This window comes from Gorilla gorilla, chromosome 3, assembly GCF_029281585.2.
Source record: "Gorilla gorilla gorilla isolate KB3781 chromosome 3, NHGRI_mGorGor1-v2.1_pri, whole genome shotgun sequence".
NCBI classification, from domain to species: domain Eukaryota; kingdom Metazoa; phylum Chordata; class Mammalia; order Primates; family Hominidae; genus Gorilla; species Gorilla gorilla.
This window is the reverse complement of record NC_073227.2, coordinates 58,832,472-58,849,029: the sequence shown is the minus strand read 5'-3', so window position 1 is coordinate 58,849,029 and position 16,558 is coordinate 58,832,472. Positions and strand designations below refer to the sequence as shown.

Genomic DNA, 16,558 nt, shown 5'->3' with positions numbered 1-16,558 from the left:
GGTGGTAAAGGAGATCTACTTTTTGGTCTTATCTGTTTGACTCAGTGGTCCTCTGTATATTCTGATATTTGTAGCTAATACAGCATGTTTGAAAATACATTCCAATTTCTTTTCTTTTCTTTTTTTTTTTTTTTTTTTTTGAGATGAGGTGAGGTCTCACTATGTCACGCAGGCTGGAGTGCAGTGGCGTAATTTGGCTCACTGCAACCTCCACTTCCAGAGTTCAAGTGATTCTCCTGCTTCAGCCTCTCAAGTAGCTGGGATTACAGGCATGCACCATCATGCCCAGCTAATTTCTGTATTTTTAGTAGAGACGAGGTTTCATCATGTTGGCCAGGCTGGTTTGGAACTCCTGGCCTCAAGTAATCTGCTGGCCTCGGCCTCCCAAAGTGCTGGGATTACAGGTGTGAGCCACTGCGCCCGGCCTCTGATTTCTTTTTTATTTATTTAATACATATTTATAGAATACTAGCCAAGATGAATTTTATAAATAACATAGACAATGTAACAGGGAGAGACCATAAAAATGAAAACTCACCTTTAAACATTTCTTTAGTGAGTCTTAAAACAACAGGATGCTTATCTGTTCAACTCTGTGGTGTTTTATCAGAGGCAAATAGTAAGATCTACTGCTTAGAGTTAACTCTTACAGTAAGATAATGTCCATTATTTTAGATAAAGCCACTGTAGCAATTGCCTTGGAAACATGAGGTTCTTTGATAACCAGCCTCCCAAGGAGCACCATGTTCTCTAGTAATTTAAAAGGATATAAAAACTGTGTTTATTAGAGTCAGTTAAACACAGATTCTATCCAAAGCTAGTTTCTAAGTAAGCCATTGCAGTCATCTGAAATAAGCACTGCACTTTACCAAGTTGATGGATGCAGGTTCTTTATTTCAGCTGCTAACAGGTAACAGTTAGAGGTTCAACTATTGTGTAGGGAAGTTATATGAGGCTAGAAAAGCGGACCAGTTAAAGATGTGAAGAACATGTTGACTTCTGAGAGGGAGAGGAAGAAATCCTGGGGAATTGCACTCTTTCCCTCTGTTGTGGAAAATATCCCTGAGTGGTATGGTGCTTCCAATACCGGGTATAACTATCCCAAGGGTATGTGACTAAGTATCAAGGAGTACACTAAAAACACTGGCAAAAACTTTTTGCATCCTCCCAGTACACTAAGTATGTATAAAGTTTTGGCCAAACATTTTGTTTTTAGTTTCTTTCCTGGAGTAAAAATAAAAAGCATTATTTTTATATTAAAATACACACATAAATAAGTAACAGAATATAAAATCAAATTTATGTGAATTTTTATTTTTATTTTTTGAGACAGAGTCTCACTCTATCACCCAGGCTGGAATGCAGTAGTGCAATCTTGGCTCACTGCAACCTCCACCTCCTGCATTCAAGCAATTCTCCTGCCTTAGCCTCCCAAGTAGCTGGGATTAAAGGCACGTACCATCATGCCCGGCTAAGTTTTTTAAAAAATATTTTTAGTAGAGGTGGGGTTTCACCATGTTGGCCATGCTGGTCTCAAACTCCTGACCTCAAGTGATCCTCCCACCTCAAGTGATCCTCCCACCTCGGCCTCCCAAAGTGCTGGGATTACAGGTGTGAGCCACCACGCCCAGCCCATGTGAATTTTTAAGAGAAGACAAGTTGCCTCAAATTTTGTACTCTGTAAATGTTGTTTTGTGTTATGATTCCAGATCATGGTATATGAACATTTACAGTATGTTGTTATTAGGATGACTTTAGTAGAGAAGTGAGAGAAGCTCAGACTGTATGTAGTTGAAAGAGCTGAGACATTGCTTTTGAATCAAATAAACCCCAGTTTGGGTCCTGGTTCCATAACTTACTAGCTATGTGACTCTGGACTAGTTATTTAATCTTTCTGTGCTTGTTTTTTTTTCTATTTGTATTAGGCCATTCTTGCATTGCTATAAAGAAATACCTAAGACTGGGTAATTTGTAAAGAAAAGAGGTTTAATTGGCTCCTGGTTCTGCAGGCTGTACAGGAAGCATGGTGCCAGCATCTGCTCAGCTTCTGGGAAGGGCCTCAAGGAGCTTTTACTCATGGCAGAAAGTGAAGGGGGAACAGACATGTCACATGGTGAGAGTAGGAAAGAGAAAGAGTGGGGAAGAGGGACCACACACTTTTAAATGACTAGATCTCACAAGAATTCACCCACTAACATGAGAAAAGCACCAAGCCATGAGAGATTCATCCCCATGACCCAAACACCTCCCACCAGGCCCCACCTCCAACACTGGGGCTAATTTAACATGAGCTTTGGTGGGAACACATATCCAAACTATATCACCATTTGTAAATTGGGGATAACAATACCATTTTTTTTTTTGAGATGGAGTCTTGCTCTGTCACCCAGGCTGGAGTGCAGTGGCTTGATCCTGGCTCACTGCAAATTCCGCCTCCCAGGTTCAAGCAATCGTCCTGCCTCAGCCTCCCAAGTACCTGGGATTACAGGCACATGCCACCCAAAATTTTGTATTTTTATTAGAAATGGGTTTCATAATGTTAGCCAGGCTGATCTTGAACTCTTGACCTCAAGTGATCCACCCACCTTGGCCTCCCAAAGTGCTGGGATTACAGGCATGAGCCACTGCGCCCTCCCGTATAACAATACTTTCTAGCATTTCTGTGAGGAGTTGCAATAAAACATGTACAATGCTTGAGCTATAATAGTCAATTAATAAAGATATGTGTTTCATTAGGTATTTTCCCCCATTATTTTATTTTTTTCTGGTATATATGGAAATTGTTTTACTGGTTATTATCTTAGTTATCTAAAATATCTCTAAGCCTTTTTTATTGTGTATCTGTATTAGTAAATGTTTATGTAAATTTTATATGCACTTGTACGCATATTAAAACATATATAATAATAGAAATTAGTGAAATAGTAACTTAATAGAAAGTGGAGTTATAATGTTTTCTTCCCATACTCTAATGGACTTTCTTGTATACCTCCTGGAAAGCATGCACTCTTCTCTGAAGATAAAGGTGATAATCACACAAGGCTGCCTCCAAATACAGACTTGCTAGTGTTACTTACAAAAAATATCCTACCATTCAAACTATACTTTCTAAGAGCACAGAGCTGGTCATAATGAGGTCAAAATTGCAGGTATGAATATAAATCAGAAGGATATATATAGGTGAGTCAATCTGAAATACATCTCTAGGAAAGGTAACAACCACCACAAAACCAACTAATAAGTAGAAAAGTATCATAATTCTAACATGTGAATGAATGTTTGAAACTCACCACAGACACAAAATTGTGACCTCTGACTGCTGCTCTTCAGTCACCTAATGAACAGTTCCATCTGAATCCCATGTTGCCATATGGCTGGGGGAAATCATTTCAGATAACTTATGAGAGAGTGAGGTACCTTGAAGGTGTTCTGGAAAATCCCCGGCATTGATGATCTAGTGAGCTCAGAATGAAAAATATGAGGTTTGTTGTTACTTGAATTAGCTTTTAGTGCAAGGCGGGGAGTTCTTTGCTTTGGGGCCAAACCAAAAGGATGATTCCTTGGCAGAAGGGTAGGCACTCTGTGCAGGTTGTAGTTGGTGCAGAGGCAGTTCTGAAACACCCACCCTAGACTAAAATCCTCTGTTTCTTATTCCCGTAGTCCCTACTCATTCACCTCTGTCAGGTAACTGTAGCCCTATAGGACCAGAACAGGGTCATCTTTACTAAAGTTATAAGTTATTAAGCTGTTTTCTTGCCTGCCTACTCTTTTAATTGGTTTCAGCTGTCAGTTCCCCAAAATGTGTCACTCCTACCTGGGCAAGTAATTAAACTGCATGAAGTCCTAGAGAGAGAAAAGAAAAGGAGGATTGAGACAGAGCAGAGTACGTCCGTGGAAAAAGAGAAGGAACCAACTGAAGATTATGTGGATGTACTGAACCCTATGCCAGCGTAAGTGCACAATGAACTGCAGTTTATTCATTCAATTGTTAAAACTAATTTCTAATTATAAAGGAGAGTTAGTCACTTGCTCTTGTTAAGCCAGGGACAATAAGCAGTCTTGGGGATAAACTGTATATCTCTGCGTACATGCCATATTTCCTCTTCTATGTCGTGATCAACAAAATGCAGATTTGAACCAACCATCTTACCGCACAGGAAATCCCCTTCCACCCACATCTTTAGAACAAATAGATACTCTTTCCAGAGCTCACACCTAAATAAAAACTCCCATGAAGAAGGCAGGAAAAGATATTTTTTCACTATGCAAACTCTATGATTGACTGATTTTCTCTCACTGATCATTACAAGTAATAAATTTTCAATACCTAGAATGTTCTATTCAACTGACCAATTAGTGAGTAGTCATCAAGCTTGTACTTTGACAAAGGCCTTGTGTAAAATGTTTAAGGTGTTGGAAAAATAAAGAAGTGCAGAAAATGCTAAATTCACCAACATCCTACATTTATTTTTTATATTATTGAAAAGATTCTGAGCTCTTTCCTCCTGGAATCTTGGTGGTGTTGTCAATAAAACTTGTCCTGGTACCCTGTTTGACATCAGGTTCTGTTGCATACTCTATCTGTACTACAATCACTGAAACCCGCCAACCATGATTTTTACCTGAAACCACCAGCAACTGATGGACTGATCAGTTAAAATTCACACGGACTGCTAATTTTTCTTTTTTCTCAATAAAACAAGTAATATATGTTTATTATATATAAAAGATTAAAATCATTCCTTGTTCCACCACTCAGAGATATTTGCTATTAACATTTTAGTTTTTTTTTTTGTTCTTTTTTTTGTTTTTTTTGAGACAGTGTCTCACTCTGTTAGCCAGGCTAGAGTGCAGCACGATCTCAGCTCACTGCAATCTCCACCTCTGGGTCTCAAACGATTCCCACGCCTTGACCTGCCGAGTAGCTGGGACCACAGGCACCTGCCACTGTGCCCAGCTAATTTTTGTATTTTTGTAGAGACAGGGTTTTGCCATGTTGCCCAGGCTGGTCTTGAACTCTTGAGCTCAAGTGATCCACCCGCCTTGGCCTACCAAAGTCCTGGGATTACAGGTGTGAGCCACCATGCCCAGGCTTCTACCAGATTTTTTCTATGAGTTTTTTTTTCTATGAATATGACTATACATTTTCTTGACTACTATTTACAGGTGGTCTGTATAAGTTGAACAATGGTTAAATGACTTTTTGACTTTAAGATGATGCAAATGCAATATGCATTCAGTATAAACTCTACTTTTCGAGTACCCATACAACCATTCTGTTTTTCACTTTCAGTACAGTATTCAATGCATTGCATGAGACATTCAACATTTTATTATAAATAAACTTTGTTAGATGATTTTGCTCATCAATAAGCTAATGTAAGTGTTCTAAGCATTTTTTAAGGTAGGCTAGGCTAAGCTATGATGTTCAGTAAGTTATGTGTATTAAATGCATTTTCAGCTTATGATATTTTCAACTTACAGTGGGTTTATCGGGATATAATTCCATCATAATTCAAGGAGCATCTGTATATTATAAAAATGAGAAGTGCTTTATTTTTTATTTTGCACATAAAAATAACAACGCCATAGAAAGACATATTACACCAAAATAAATGAGTGCAAACATATTTAAATATCAGTTGTTTAAGACATAGACCATACAAGAGAAACATTTACAGATGTTTTGTATCCCTGAAAGGAGACCCCCAATAAATATTTATCCAAGAACCTACTTATCAACTGAGACTGGGGATACATTGTTAATTCTTGTTGGTAATGATGATTATATACTGATCAGCAGATAACTTTTCAGGTTCTCTTTGTATAAAAAGGCTTTGGAAGAATTAAGGAAGGAAGACCTTAACGTTAGTATACACAGAGTGGCACAGGCTTGTAATAATAGAGCATTGTAATTACATAATTGGAATAATCGAACCGGAAGTTTTAAGAAAAGTTAGCAACTGCAGCTCTCAAAGTTATTTTGGTAGTATTTTTTTCAAGTAATGATCTTCATCAGTTAAAAAAACAATTCTGTTTTTTTTATCTCACCTCTGTAGATGTTTTTATACAGTGTCACGGAAAGAGGCAACTGAGATGCTCCAGAAGAACCCTTCTTTGGGAAATATGATCCTGAGGCCTGGTAGCGACAGTAGAAACTACTCTATCACTATCCGGCAGGAGATAGAGTATGTTTAATTTTTTTTAAATGTATGGAATTTTTAAAAGCGTGATATCACTAAATACAAGTCCAGATCAGCACCTGCTATGTGTTTTGTTGGGGCTGAAAATATGAACACAAGTGGCCGGGTGCGGTGGCTCACGCCTGTAATCTCAGCACTTCAGGAGGCTGAGGCAGACGGATCACAAGGTCAGGATATCGAGACTATCCTGGCTAACACGGTGAAACCCCGTCTTTACTAAAAATACAAAAAATTAGCCGGGCGTGGTGGCACGTGCCCGTAGTCCCAGCTACTCGGGAGGCTGAGGCAGGGGAATTGCTTGAACCCAGGAGGCAGAGGTTGCAGTGAGCCGAGATCATGCCACTGCACTCCAGCCTGGGTGACAGAGTGAGACTCGGTCTCGAAAAAAAAAAAAAAAAAAAGAACACAAGAATAGGGAGGGAATGTCATAAAAGCAATGCTAAAGACTGAGCCAATACTAACATTTGCAGCAGGGAAGAAGAAAGAATAGCACATTATTTTGGTCCTGGATATAGTTGCATTGTTCATTCATTCAATTCAACAAATATTTATTGAGCAGCTGCTATATGCCAAGCAATACTCTAGGCACTGAGAATACGCAGTGAAAAAAAACAAACATCTCTGTTTTGGTTTGAGTTGACTAGCAATAAAAGTATAAAAAGAAAAACATCCCTGGCTTCAATCTTCAATGAGTTTACATTCTTGTAGGGAGACATAGACTTAAACACATAACTAAAAATATATGTGGCCATAAGGCCTATAGAGTAAAATAAAGCAGGAAGAGAGAGATGGGAACCCTCAGAGGTGACAAAGGGAGCACACTTTTATGGTTGCTATTGTTTTAATATAGAGTGGTCAAGGAAGACCTACTTTATTGACTGATTTAAGCAGAGAGCTGAAGGAAGTAAGAAAATAAACCCTACCAATATCTGGGGCAAAAGTGCTCCAGGCAGCAAATGCGTATGCTTTGAGACAGAAGAATGCTTGACTTGTTCAAGAAAAGAAAAAGGCTGCTGTGACTGCAATGAAAAAAGCAAAGAGAAAAGTGGTAGGAGAGGAGATTCCAGAGTCAGGGTAGGGACACATCACTCAGAGCCCTACAGATCATTGTAGGGACAAGGGTTTTACTTTGAATGACATGAGAGGCCACTGAACTGTTGTCATAATCTGACTTATTTATAAAAAAGGGCCACTTAGGAGCCTCTTTGTCAAGGTTACTAATTTCTTTCTGGTAAAATGGTCTAACGTTGATAAAGTCAGTAACACTTAAATGCAAACGTTATTTTTCTGTGTAGTTAGGGTAGTTAGATCTTTTAATAGACTCCAGCTTTCAAAGTCTATGAGAACTTGCACTTCATTGGAGACTCTGGCTTAGTTAATACTTCCACAACTGATAATATAATTTAAATATCGAGGTTGTGTCCTACACAAAAATATTCAGTAAATGACTTTCTTTAATATATATGCATAAACAGAACTTTGACATTTGAATTTGCTATTCCTTATGGGGATAATATTATTAAATTTTATACTATAACATATCTATCAATGAATCTATCTACTAATCCACCCCATAAATATCTATAATTCTAAATATGAAGATATGTATGGTGAATAAAGGCAGTTAAAAAGAAACAACTTCCAGAGACAAATTTAAAACATGGCATTATGGCTACATTGCTAGTGTGTGCCACAGCCCAATAAGCTTTATTCACTTGCCAGTAAACAGATCCTTGTCTTATACACTAGTCATGGGCACTGAACAGATGGCAAGAATGTTAAATGGTAAATCAGGTCATGGTTCTTTGTGTAAGGAAATGTGTGTGTGTATATATCTCTGTGTGTATATTTCTACAATGAATGTCTGACAACTTAAACTTGTGGTTTCATTATTTTTTGTTTATTATAAACTAACGATTGAAGTTAATGGATTTTCAACTCTATTGAAATACAGTAGAAAATAATAGATTTTTCAGTTACAACCTAATTTGATGTATAATTTAATTGACTGTCTTGACACAAATCCAAAAGAAATCATTTTTCTTACTGTTATGACTGCCATTAAACATCAGTGAACTTAGAATAATTTGTAGGAGAAAAGTGGATTTTTCTCTTTACTATATCCTGGTCAAGAAGTTTGTCCTTTTTCAGGATTTAGGAAATTGTGTACGACATAAACTACAGCATATCCTTAACCGTTTACTTCCACTTTTAAAGATGAGAGGATGTAACACTGAATTAAAAATTAAGAGAGAGCAGATTTTTAATAGAAACATAATCTAACTGCTTAAATGTAAAATTAGAACACCAAAGAGCGTGATTTTTTTTTTTCCTTAATGTCATTCCTTTCTTGGTCAGATTGAGTGGTTGATCCATTTACACGTGACCCCTGTCTTACTATTCTGCATGAAATGAACAAACTCTCAAGACCTGATAGCTCCATAAAGACTGCATATTTCGGCCAGGCACGGTGGCTCACGCCTGTAATCCCAGCACTTTGGGAGGCCGAAGCAGGTGGATCATGAGGTCAGGAGTTTGAGAGCAGCCTGACCAACATGGTGAAACCCCATCTCTACTAAAAATACAGAAATTAGCTGGGCGTGGTGGCACGTGCCTGTAATCCCAGCCACTCAGGAGGCTGAGGCAGGAGAATCGCTTCAACCTGGGAGGCGGAGGTTGCAGTGAGCTGATATTGCACCACTGTACTCCAGCATGGGCAAGAAAGCAAGACTCCGTCTCAAAAACAAAACAAACAAACAAAAAAACTGCATATTTCTTGCACAATAGCAGCCTGATCCCTTTTAAGGTGGTCTAGATTAGTCCAACTCTTTCATTACATTTTCTATACAATTAACTATGAGAAATAACTGTTTTCTGTTGCAGATGTGGTGTGTGACTAAACAATGAATTTCTGTACTTAGTGTCACAGTTTTTACTCACAATTGTATTGTATTTAAGTTATATATTAAGCTCATAAGAGTATGGAAAAGGAGTTCATATCAAAGTTGCATAATTCTAAATTTAATAAGTTCACTTTCAGTTTGAATTCATATAGAAATTCATGCTTTTGTTAGCTGATGGTCATCAAAACCTACAACATTTTATAAAACTAATCATTCTCCCCCTGCAAAAGTTCATATTTGGAAAGCAAGAAGTATATTGGTTAGACTAAAGCATTCTAACACTAGAGTCAATATGCACTTATTTAGGCTTTGAGAAATAGTTCATACCTGGAAGCGGATACGAAAAATTCAACTGTATTGCACAAATTTTCCTTACATGCCAAATCCATCTATGATGTCAAAGTTTGTTAAATGTATTCTCTAATGCCTCAAAACAGGTGTTTCAGAGTACCTGAATTTAATATCTTCCATATAACAGGTCACTTAAAGGATAACAGTTGTACAGAGTATTAGAATTTTAGCTTGTTATACTGTACAACTTAATGTAAAGAATTTGGTAGAAACCTCGGCTATTGGGAAGCAGTTGTATTACCCACAAAACCAATTCATTCTCTTATAGGTTATGGGAGAAATGTTCAGTCATGCAAGTTAGATGAGTGTGTCTGGTAAAACATTAGCTGAAAAGTACAAGTTGGTTTACAAAGCAGTATATGAAAATAAAATTATCTCCATCTGTTCACAGAGCAGCTGTGGGAGGGAATACTTGTTCTCAGGAATAAACAAAAGCCATTCAATGCCAAATTACCAGATGACTCTTGTCTCAATGTAGACTATCATCCACCTTTACCCAGCCCAGTGGTGCGTGAATTCATAAGACATAAAGCTGTTCTTACAACAGAACTTCATGGCTTGGTTTGGTTTTCTTGAAAATGTTATGACTAGGTACCAAGCTAGCAGTATGGAAACTTTGGAAAGCCATTAGCTAAGGAAGCAGTAGGAAATATTTACCCAAAATTTATTTCTTTGCAAAAATGGAGGTCAGAAGCTAAGAACAAGTATTTATAACCACATTTAAGGGGACACCTTTTTTTTTTTTTTTTTTTTTGAGATGGAGTTTTGCTCTTGTTGCCCAGTCTGGAGTTCAATGGCGCGATCTCAGCTCACTGCAACCTCCACCTCCCAGGTTCAAGCAATTCTCCTGCCTCAGCCTCCCGAGTAGCTGGGATTACAAGCATGTGCCACCACGCCTGGCTAATTTTTTTTGTAGTTTTAGTAGAGACGGGGTTTCTCCATGTTGGTCAGGCTGGTCTCGAACTCCTGACCTCAGATGATCCACCCATCTCGGCCTCCCGAAGTGCTGGGATTACAGGTGTGAGCCACTGCACCCGGCTGGGGACACATTTTCTTAAAAAAAAAAAAAAAAAAAGACTTGCTTCTTCTGTTTTGAGGTCAGCATCAGGAAATCTTAATATAGCAAATTCTATCAATCTTGTTTTTTTCATCTCTTTTTATTTCTTTGGAAAAGCAGAACAAAACAGAATATGAAAGGAAAGCAAAATGTCTAAAAAGAGAGTCAAAACCTAAGCAACTTCAATGGATTTTTTTCCCACCTCTTTCTGTTCCAGAATTTCATTCTATTAGTCAAAAGTTCCAAGATACCTTGTTGACCTTTGCCACTTTTCCTCCCACAGCTTTGCCATAGATGATGATGATGATGATGATGATGATGATGATGATGATGATGATGATGATATGATGGCTTTTTGTTGTTGTTGTTGTTGTTTTTTGTTTGTTTTTTTTTTTTGAGACGGGGCCTCACTCTGTCTCACAGGCTGGAGTACAGTGGTGCGAGCTCGGCTCACTGCCGACTCCGCCTCCCAGGTTCACGCCATTCTCCTGCCTCAGCCTCCCGAGTAGCTGGGACTACAGGTGCCCACCACCACGCCCGGCTAATTTTTTGTATTTTTAGGAGAGACGGGGTTTCACCGTGTTAGCCAGGATGGTCTCGACCTCCTGACCTTGTGATCCGCCTGCCTCAGCCTCCCAAAGTGCTGGGATTACAGGCATGAACCATCGCGCCCGGCCAATATGATGGCTTTTAATAACAACAACAATCGTTGTTCTCCTTATAGGTTACCACTTGTGGGTGCTATGTTGAGTACTGGCAAACATTTCCTTCAGGCACAATAAAAACTTTGAGACAGACAGTATTTTCCATGTTTTACAAATGAAGAGGATGAGACTCACAGAAACTACTACATTAAAACAATACATTTAAGAAGTAGTAAAAATGGTTATAATTTACTGAGTGCTTAAATGTGCCAGACACTGTACTAAGGGCTTTGCAAAGGTTAACTCACAGCAGCCCGGTGAGGCAAGGCACCATCTCCATTTATAGATGAAGAAAATGGAGGTTCAGAGAACCCATATGACAATCAGAATTCGAACCAAGTTTTCTATCAGTCTTCCAACGAACAGCAATCCCTTATTTAATAGGAATACAGGAATTCTAATTGAAATTGTAGAGTTTTCAAAAGTAACTGTCTGATTACGAAGATCTTATTATGATGTGATAAAGACAAAGCCAGGTATAACCACCCTGAAAGGGTGCTGTATGACCTTCTGTGTCCAAAAATGCTTCCTTCACCAACTTGTAACTGATTCCTGAAGTTTCAGCGTTAAGGAATGTTTTCTTTTAGGAAGGAAAAGGGTTGGTCGGGTTTTATCCCATGTTTTGAAAGTAGGTTATTGGAATTTATGAGCTGTTTCCATTGTGATGTCCAATTGAGAGGTGATTTGGATATAATGGTGAATGAGAAGAGTCCCCTGAATAGAAGACTTCAGTTTCAGTCCTAAATGAAAACGGAAGGAGAAGCGATTTAAAAAAAGAAGGTAGAAAGACCCTGTGCCTAGCTTAACCTGCTGAACACTTTTGTTTTAGACAGCTTCTGTACATAGGACAAATGCTTAATTAGTGTGTCATTCAAGCAAATGACAATGTAATAAATGCTGTTAATTTGTCAACACTAGAAAAAGTTTTCATCCTAACATGCTTGCCGTACAAATCAAGGGAATTCAAGACAAACATACTCTGGTTCAAAACTAACTGACAAGGATAGTGACTTCTGATCTCAGTATAAATTTGCTTAGTTCTAGCAGATAACATTATGAGGTGGGGGATCCTAATTTTTTTTTTTTTTTGAGACAGGGTCTCATTCTGTTGCCCAGGCTAGAATGCAGCGGCACCATCATAGCTCACTGCAGCCTCAATCTCCTGGACGCAATGATTCGCCCACCTAACGCCTGAGTAGCTGGGACCACACATGCATGCCACCATGCCTGGCTAATTTTTTGAATTTTTTTGTAGAGATGGGGTCTCACTATGTTGCCCAGTCTGGTCTCTAACTCCTGGGCTCAAGTCATCCTTACGCCTTGGCCTCTCAAAAGTTCTGGGATTACAGGCCTGAGCCATCCCACTCATCCAGCTCCTAATATTTTAAAAACTCAACTTTATAAATATGTATTCTGTGCCTAATGCTAGAATACAGTGATGAATAGGATATGCCTCTTGTTCATAAGCAGTTCATAATCAATAAAATACCCTGTATTTGAGTGGTAATAATTTTGAGTGCTATGTGACTATAGAAGAGGAAGACAATACGATTCATGTAATGTACTTACGTTATCATCTATATGTTCATATAGTGCCTAAGACCCAGTATTTTCCATATCTCTAAGTCAGCCCCAAAGTTAGTGGATATCCAGGGTGGTATATGAGCTAATATGAATAACGGCTATTGAGGGGTTTCTGGTTGGATTGGTGATAATGTAGAGTAGAAAGCAATGTACTTTTAATAATCCTTTCTACTTCTCTCAATGTGGAGAATATATATTTGATTTTATATACCTACATAGAATTTTATTATGTTGTTTACTTTCTAGGTTACTGACATTAAAAGAATTATTTCTGCCTGAAAGATTTTTAATTCTTGATTCCTTTTTTCCCTGTTTATTCTTTCTAATTCACCCAGTCAATGACCCAGATTACCTATATCCCTAGTGAGTAGCCCCCACAAAAAGACACTCTGCAAACCAGGTAAACAGAAAATAAAAAACCACCAAGGATTTTTTTTTTTTTTTTTTTTTTTTTTTGCCAAACTATAGTCATGACAACATAGGTTGATTATACAGGTGATATTTTATATTTACTTTAGTTTGCATTTACCCAATTGTATAATAAAATGGAGACTAACCATTTGTTTCATTGTAGCATTCCAAGAATCAAGCACTACAAAGTGATGAGCGTAGGACAAAACTACACTATTGAACTGGAAAAACCTGTAAGTAACTATTTTTGTTGTTGTTGATGAACTTCTTCCCGATTCCTTATAGCCTCCTAGTGCTGGCAAAAAGCAGCCAAGTTAAGGAGCCCTGAATGTGGCAGATACACAAGGTGAAAAGTGAGATTCAGGAACAGGTGGTGAGGCAGAGTAAAATATAATTTGCTTCTAAAAATTCTTTCCACTTTTCTTTCTCTGCAAATCTCTCAAGGTTTGCAGAGAAAGAAAAGTGGAAAAAATTCAGAGAAAGAAAGATACTTTTGTTAAACATTCTCCAATTATAAATCTTCAAATATGTTTATTTCTAATGGGAAGAAATCTGTAAATGCCTAATTCTCTAATACCTGTCTTGCTGAAGTTCAGAAATCCTCTCTTAATAGCAAGATAGTAGTGAAGAAAGCATTTCTTATTTGTCTTGAACTCTTCTCCCACCCAAGCTGACTTACCATGGGGCTAATGATATAGCTAAGCACTTGACATATATCATCCAATGTAATTGTTATCATTACCCTGAGGTAGATATTGTTATGCCTTTTATACAGGTGAGATAATCGGTATTTACATTGTTCTGAACCAATGAGAATGTGGTGATGTGGCCTACATTCCAGGATGCTGAAAAAGAGAATATAGCTCTGTGATTTTAGGCTGCAGTAGTGGGAAGATTGAGTCAGGAAAGTTGTCTCTGGATATCACTTAAATAGAACTGGTGGGTCTTGAAGATATTTATATTTACCTAGTTCCTCTGCTTCTCCAGGCCCATTGTGTTGATCAAGTAGAAAAAGGAACAGGGTGGTTGAATTTTTTATATTTTGGTCATAATTCTTAGAGAGCCAGGTAGCTGCTGATTCATAGAGCACCTTACATTTGCCATAGGTGCCTCCCAAAGCTTCTCAGTTATCAGATCCATTCCTGACTAGACTTTTAAAATAAAATTCAATAAAGAAGGCAGAGAACTAGATTGCTAAAGGATAATCCAAATAACTAAGTGACTACAAGCAATGGACAAGGAAGAATAATGTGTCATCTTTGTAACTGGGTAAACTGGGGCTCATTTCTGTCATTAGCTCATACAGTCTACAGTGTAAGGAAAACTAACAGCCTGGATTATTCTTTCATTTTTCACCCTCCCCAACCATACCCCTCAACCCCTCAATAAGGTTGTATTTTTGTGATTTTTTTTTTTTTAGAGACAGGGGTCTTGCTATGTTGCCCAGGCTTGAGCACAGTGGCTGTTCACAGGCGCAATCATAGTGCCAGCCTGAAACTCCTGGGCTCAAGCGATCCTCCTACTTCAGCCTCCCGAGTAGCGGGAACTACAGGTGTGTACCACTGCGCCTGGCTCAGGAATTCTTTTTCCTCTTCAAGGTTATCTGGTATATTTATTCTGATTTCATTTGTATAAAAATATTAGTTTAGGGGTAGAGACACATTTTATCTACTCCTAGACCGGCAAATTATCCTGTTACAATAAAATACTAAAATGCTTAAATTCTCTGGTTTTAAAGGTTATTTGCTTTAAAGCAGAAGAAACCAACTACAGCTAACTTAAGAAAAAATAAATTTATTATAAGAACATAGAATGACTGGAAGGGTAGCAAACCTTCAGGGACTAGGAAGCAGTTACTTGTGCTAAGAACCATCTGATTAGGAAACTGGATCCTTCTTTGTTCTTCTACTCAAGTTCAAATTTCAGAAAGAAAGCATTTTCTAGCCTAACTTGAGTCACATTTTTTGCTCCTCCCATTTTTTAAGGGACAGGGTCTTACCCTGTCACCCAGGCTGGGGTGCAGTGGCACTATCACAACTCATGCAGCCTCGAACTCCTGGACTCAAGGAATCCTCCTGCCTTAGCCTCCTGAGCAGCTGGCACTACAGGTGTAAGCTACCACACCTAGCTAATTTTTTCAATTTTCGTAGAGACAGGATCTCGCTATGTTGCTCAGGCTGGTCTGAAACTCCTGGTCTCAAGTGATCTTCCCACCTGGACTTCCCAAAGTGCTGGGATTACAGGTGTGAGCCACCACACTTGGCTTACATTCTATGCTTTAATTGAGGGAGAGCAAGGTACCTAACTATTGTCTACCAGATTGTATTCAATGGAAAAGGTGGTAATTCCTCAACGGAGAATGGACACATGGTCAATTAAAAAGGATAAATAAGACACAGGGATAGGTAAAACTATGGTCATACAGTAAGCCATTGAAGTGAAGTAATGACAGTAATCTCCATTAGATTCCAGTTGAGCCTTCTCTTACTCTATACTTATCCAGGTGATGCTGAGTTTTCTCTCACTCTCTATTAATACAGGTAACACTCCCAAACCTTTTCAGTGTCATTGATTATTTTGTGAAGGAGACTCGAGGAAATTTAAAACCATTTATATGTTCAACTGATGAAAACACTGGTATGTTTTTCACTTCATTGCTATGTTAAGGGAAACAAAACAAAACGAAACAAAATTCCCAAAACTCTGCATATGATTTATAGTACCAGCCAGGCAAGAACTGTAGTTCAGTCTTTAAATTTATCCATTTGGAAATCATTTTGTCACTCAGTCTGTGAAAATAGGAAAGTACCAATATGTATTATGAACAGAGTATGGGTGCATTTTAGGGAATGGAAAACCCTGAGGTATGTATTATTACTATTAACTCATTCTATCATTCTACTCAGCTTTATCTAACAAATTCAGAGGTAAGAGGAAACCATAATCATACAAGTTAATGGAAACCAAATGGAATTTAAAGGGATAGTCTGTCAACAACGTTAGATGCGTAATACAGGATAAAATGAATGAAGATTAAGAAGAGACGATGGGAACTGGTGATTAGCCAATAGATGACTTGAGAGAGAGAAGTTGTATTCCACTATGAAGGCAGAAGTCAGATTGCAAAATAACAAGGAATGAGTGGGTGGTGAGGAATTACAGATAAAGATTGTAGCTAGGACCAGCTACAGAATTTGCCAGCACCTTGTTCATGAATTAAGAATTTCAAAAACAGTTATAGCAAACCATCAAACCGAGCATGAGACCCTATGCAACTGCACAGTTTACACACCCCTGAAACTGGCTCTCTTTGCAGTCCAACTTCTGGCAGAGCAAGCCAGGCTG

At 38.2% G+C, this 16,558-nt stretch overlaps 1 protein-coding gene across 1 annotated transcript in view; it reads left to right on the top strand.

The window, feature by feature from the left end:
• The window catches only part of STAP1 (signal transducing adaptor family member 1), a 48,584-nt gene that overhangs the window by 18,763 nt on the left and 13,263 nt on the right, over positions 1-16,558 (top strand). Inside the window, exons 5-8 of the mRNA XM_004038733.5 lie at positions 3,784-3,950; positions 6,060-6,188; positions 13,377-13,446; positions 15,754-15,850. Coding sequence (XP_004038781.2) covers positions 3,784-3,950; positions 6,060-6,188; positions 13,377-13,446; positions 15,754-15,850 — 463 coding nt within the window. The remainder of the gene's footprint in view (positions 1-3,783; positions 3,951-6,059; positions 6,189-13,376; positions 13,447-15,753; positions 15,851-16,558) is intronic.